The sequence below is a fragment of the Anneissia japonica genome, unplaced genomic scaffold (assembly GCF_011630105.1).
Source record: "Anneissia japonica isolate Jap-2015-1 unplaced genomic scaffold, ASM1163010v1 scaffold288265_len830512_cov201, whole genome shotgun sequence".
NCBI lineage: Eukaryota > Metazoa > Echinodermata > Crinoidea > Comatulida > Comatulidae > Anneissia > Anneissia japonica.
In genome coordinates this window covers 20291-25200 of record NW_022752171.1, presented here as the reverse complement: position 1 = coordinate 25200, position 4910 = coordinate 20291, and the positions used below count along the sequence as shown (strand labels likewise).

The following is a 4910-nucleotide window of genomic DNA, read 5'->3' as shown; positions in this document are numbered from 1 at the left end:
ATATACATACATACATATATATACATATATATATATATATATATATACATATATATATATATATACATATATATATATATACTATGTTTGGAATTTTTCATCTGACTATAAAAGGAAACTAAACGGGATGCATTATAATAGGCCATCACAGTTTACATTCCTAGTTAATTTTTTAAAATGTGGTTAAACATTTTTAAAAACTTAGGTATATAAATGTTTTTAACAAGAATGTGCAACTTTTGGCTGCAAGAGTTTTGTAAGCATGCTCACCTGATACCTAGAACCATAATACACCTAAACCAAACTACGACCTGGTTATACAATTTTGCTATTCCGACTTGTATTTTCTTTTTAATTAAGAATTAACCGTCTTCATTGGGAGGTAGGCCGGTTGGATTTACTTACTTGGAATACTGGCCGCCTTGAGCAACAGACAGCAGGCATAAGACAAATACCGCCCAACTACGCGTCATCCTTCCTCGTTCACGAGCAAGTACTCAAATACAAATGGCTCCTTGGAACGTGTTGTGTTACCCGCAATAATTTAGTGCTTTCAATTTTAAGAAAATATACGGGCATGTTTGCATAGCATACAGTTGAACAGACAATTATCTGAACAAGCATACATAACAGTACGTAAATATAATCTACTATTTCATATTTATAAACCTAAGAGCAATCAATTAAAACAGAACACCTTATATACTCACATGCAAATATATATATAAATATATATAGGCCCTATATATATATATATATATATATATAAATAAAGGTAGCAGTTAACCTGTCTCTTATACACATCTAGATGTGTATAAGAGATGATGAATTATCGTATCGTATGAGGTTTGATTTAACATTAAATGGCAATTATGTTGAAAAAATTTGATTAGGCCTAATTGATATCTTTTATATTTAGGCCAACCATGGTTGGGGCTGAGATAAGAAACACATCAAACTGCATCAAATATTGTGATGTATTTTGATGAAACTGAATTATCAAATCCGAATGGTTGCTGTGATTTGTAGTCTTTGCTTATTGGTCATAAAAGTGTTTTCTAAAAATTTGACAGACATCATCAAAAAAAGTTGAACACGTTCAACCTTTTTTGATGCAATTTGAAAGTATGTGATATGACGTCATTGTACCCATATATGGGCAAATCACATTTTTTTTTGTCACACAAAATTTGATAGTGGTAGACAGAGCTTAACACAGCCGGAAACTATTGACCCATTATTACCACAAAGAACAATTGGATGAAATATAATAATAGTAAAACTATAGTAATTTAATGTTCTAAACTAGACCCCTAAACTGTTCTTTGACAAAATGAATGATTGTTGTGACAATCATTGTTTTAGTGAGTAAATATTTAAGAGGCTATTTATGGTACGATGTATGAAAGGTGCTACGGGCAATGTTTTCCTTAATGAGATAATCACAATTGCCCTAACTTTCTTATAGTCTCCAGTTTTCAAGTCCCAGACTTTCAACAGTAACACAGCCGGAGACTATTCACCCATTATCACCACAAAGAACAACTGGATGAAATATTGGCACATAGTAATTATTTAACAAATCGCTCAGCATGTTTTTTGAATATGTAGATTCGATTTTGATCGATATTTTCAACAGGGAATAAATCCCATTTCAGATTAACAATATAGAAGGTAAATCCGTACAAGACTAATACGCAGCAATAATTCCGGTATATTAACTTCACTTTACTTTATTTCCTCTCTATCAAGTAGTCTGTCAACTATTCCGCTTGGGCTGTAGAAGTTTGTTCCATGCAGGCCGACCGTTCATTGGCAAGTTGTTTTAGTTCATTTATGTCTTTTATTGTCTTCAACTGATTTAAAACTCGGGTATGTTATATTGTTGTTTGCCTTGTGAATGGTTTGTAGGTCATTGTTTAGAGTTATTGGTAGGGTAGTTCTTGGCTGTCCTCAGAATTTGGCATTAGGCCTAGTGCTGTTGTTGAAATAGATATTTATTGCTGCGTTTGCGTACCTGGGTCCTGTCTGAGTATATGGCCCAAACCTCCTTGCGTCAATGATTTCAATTGAGACGGGCAATTGTTTGCATTCTTTTGTACAATGTCCTATTGGAGATCTTGTCTGGAAAATTAATACGGTTGATTTTGCGAAGTTGTTTCTTATGGAATGTGTCTCGTTTGTGTTGTTCTTATTTTATGTGTCCCTATGTTTCTAAGTTCGAGTAGTTTACTTTTCAATAATGAGTTTTATAGATGCTTAAAGCGTAATTGTCAATTTTAAGTTGTCTTGCGAATCCACATCAATTTTAGTTTTGGTCATTGCCGAGTATGCTAATTATCTAAGCCCGGGAGTTGTTATAAATAAAAGAAACATCATACAATTTTAAGCCGAAAAACTGAAATACTATAATTGTAAATATTTGATATCAATAGATTATCAGCGCATACATTAGCGCATTATCGTTTTTCATCAATTGGCATTGATCCGGATGACAATAGAATTGTCAATCGGTCTGGCGTCAGCAGGTGATTGTCAACACCAGATGGTTAAATCTTTGTCAGTTTCATTCTGTTTGGTTTGACGATACCTTTATGATTAGACCAAACCCGGATTACAGTCATGTTCATTTCTTTCTAGTACCATTCATGTAAGTTTATGATTTTTGTTTACGTTCTGTGTTGAGCTTTAAGTAGGACTACAATTAGGACTAGAATTAAAAATAAATAAAAACACAATTGGAAATTCAGCTTTAAACATTGAAATGCTCGTACATTATTCAAAGGAATCAACTAAGTATTAATTTCTAATGGCCGACAAATATAAATAATTTTAATTTAAATAAACTTGTTTTCCCGGATTTTCAGGCTTAATACGAAAAAATTTAAATTATTCACCAGCCAATGAACGGGTCTATGCAAAGAATGGTTTTATTTTTGGGTTCGATGACAAAGTTAATATTTCCTCATTCTGTATTTCCATTGAATGCTAATTACTCACTGAAATATACAAAGCAAGATATTTAAATAGGCCTATTAAATTGTATTGAGTATGTTTATTACCTCACCGTCCTGAATTTTCTTTCTCAATTAGGCTAACTAAAAAAAAAATATTAGTTTCATGTATTACAAATTTGTCCTCAGACATTGAAGATATCGTTATGTTGCATTTAATATCTTTATGGTAACTGACAAGTCCTCGTTATGACGTCATCTATTCTATATATTTCTGCAGTCATTGTTTGTTGTTACGCAACACAACGACGATACGATGGGTAAGTTAATCAACAGATATATAATAATATCTTTTAATATTTAGCAATTACATACAGAATTCCCATTTTATAGACTAGGTATTATTATCACTATTAGTATTATCATTAATATTACCATAATATTTTCATTATCAATAATAATAAAATGCTATTATTATATATGACTCAGATCAACACAAACCTTCCTGTTAAACAAAAACTTAATGTATGTTATGGATAATGTTGCAATTATTAAGTTCTTTATTCACAGTGGTACCAGCATTTACAATTTACATCCTGTAAACATGACGATGTTGTTGCTAATAATGTTTTTTTCTTCTCTTTCTACCAGACAACTTTTCAATTTTAATTGTTAGCTTTATTCTTGTTTGTTGTTTTTGTATAATTATTAAGGGACATACTTTATGTATACCCATTCGATCGTATTATTTGTATAGTCGGTGGTCCTACTAAAACATTACATTATATTTTACTATTGTGTTTATTTTGTTGCAGGTACAAACTTCTTCGCACTATCCCAAACACAGCCGATGACGTCATTTCACTTAGAGTATCCAGGGACATGACTGAAGGGGATGAGGTAAAAGACCATTTATACTAATATAATCATGTTACATTTACTAACAATTGTCTTATATATACGGTATATCATTAGGAATATTTAAGTTTTTGTATTTATATTATTTGATTAACTTTAATTAAGCAAGTGAAGAAGCATAATATATATCTATCATACTCCTGACCTATGATGTCATCACCAAAAGTTGTCCGCGTGTATATTGTTACTTCTATACGGTACCTGATTTATTAAGTTATATTTATTGTTATATTATTATTATTAATTATTATTATTATTATTATTATTATTATTATTGATTATTGTTATTATTATTATTATTGATTATTATTATTATTATTAGGCATATTATTATTATTATTATTATTATTAACACCATCATCATTATAACTATCGTTATTATTATTATTATTATTATTATTATTATTATTATTATTGTTATCATCATTATTATCATCATTATTAGCACCATAATGATCATGATCCTCATCATCATCGCCATCATCATCAACACCATCATAATCATTGTGAGCCTATTATCACTATTATGATGGTGTTTACATAGTGGATCACATATTAAGTACTGTACACTTAAAATGATCTAGTAATTGAAATAATCATAATTACAGGTGGATTTCTGGAATAACATCCAACAAGTAGGTATGCCGGTTGATATAATGGTGTCACCTGAAATGAAATCGGATTTGGTGGCGCTTCTTGGAAATTATGGATTAAGCGCTGAGATTGCCGTTGAAGATATCCAGGTGCTTATTGATGACCAAATACGCCCATCACTCAGATCAAGGGTCGTTAAAAGAGACGCTCCAAGTTCAGAGGGTTTCGATTATAACGTATACCATTCGCTTGATGAGGTAATAATAACTAGAAACTGTTATCCAGGCGAGTCGAGTGCCCGAGCGGGCAGGGGCGCCGCTAGCTACAACCTTTAACATCGGCGCTGTTCCAGCAGCTCCTCGCCCATGGTTCGGTTGGTAGAACCAAGTCTTCTCGGATAAGGACTTAAAATGGAGGTCCAGTGTATACATCTGGCTCGTGTGC

General features: G+C 31.8%; 2 protein-coding genes across 3 annotated transcripts in view; one reads left to right on the top strand and one right to left on the bottom strand.

Annotated features, from left to right (window-relative positions):
• LOC117122167 (carboxypeptidase B-like) overlaps positions 1-536 on the bottom strand; it is a 10976-nt gene extending 10440 nt beyond the window's left edge. Inside the window, exon 1 of the mRNA XM_033267674.1 lies at positions 406-536. Within this exon, the coding sequence (XP_033123565.1) occupies positions 406-473 (68 nt within the window). The 5' untranslated portion in view covers positions 474-536. The remainder of the gene's footprint in view (positions 1-405) is intronic.
• Positions 537-1675: 1139 nt separating this feature from the next.
• Positions 1676-4910, top strand: part of LOC117122150 (carboxypeptidase A5-like) — a 5718-nt gene continuing 2483 nt past the window's right edge. Inside the window, exons 1-4 of one of the 2 annotated variants that reach the window (XM_033267656.1) lie at positions 1676-1815; positions 3144-3274; positions 3770-3854; positions 4481-4723. In XM_033267656.1, coding sequence (XP_033123547.1) covers positions 3204-3274; positions 3770-3854; positions 4481-4723 — 399 coding nt within the window. In that variant the 5' untranslated portion in view covers positions 1676-1815; positions 3144-3203. Of the gene's footprint in view, positions 1816-1859; positions 2651-3143; positions 3275-3769; positions 3855-4480; positions 4724-4910 lie in introns of those variants that run through there. The other variant, XM_033267655.1, reaches the window with a different exon arrangement.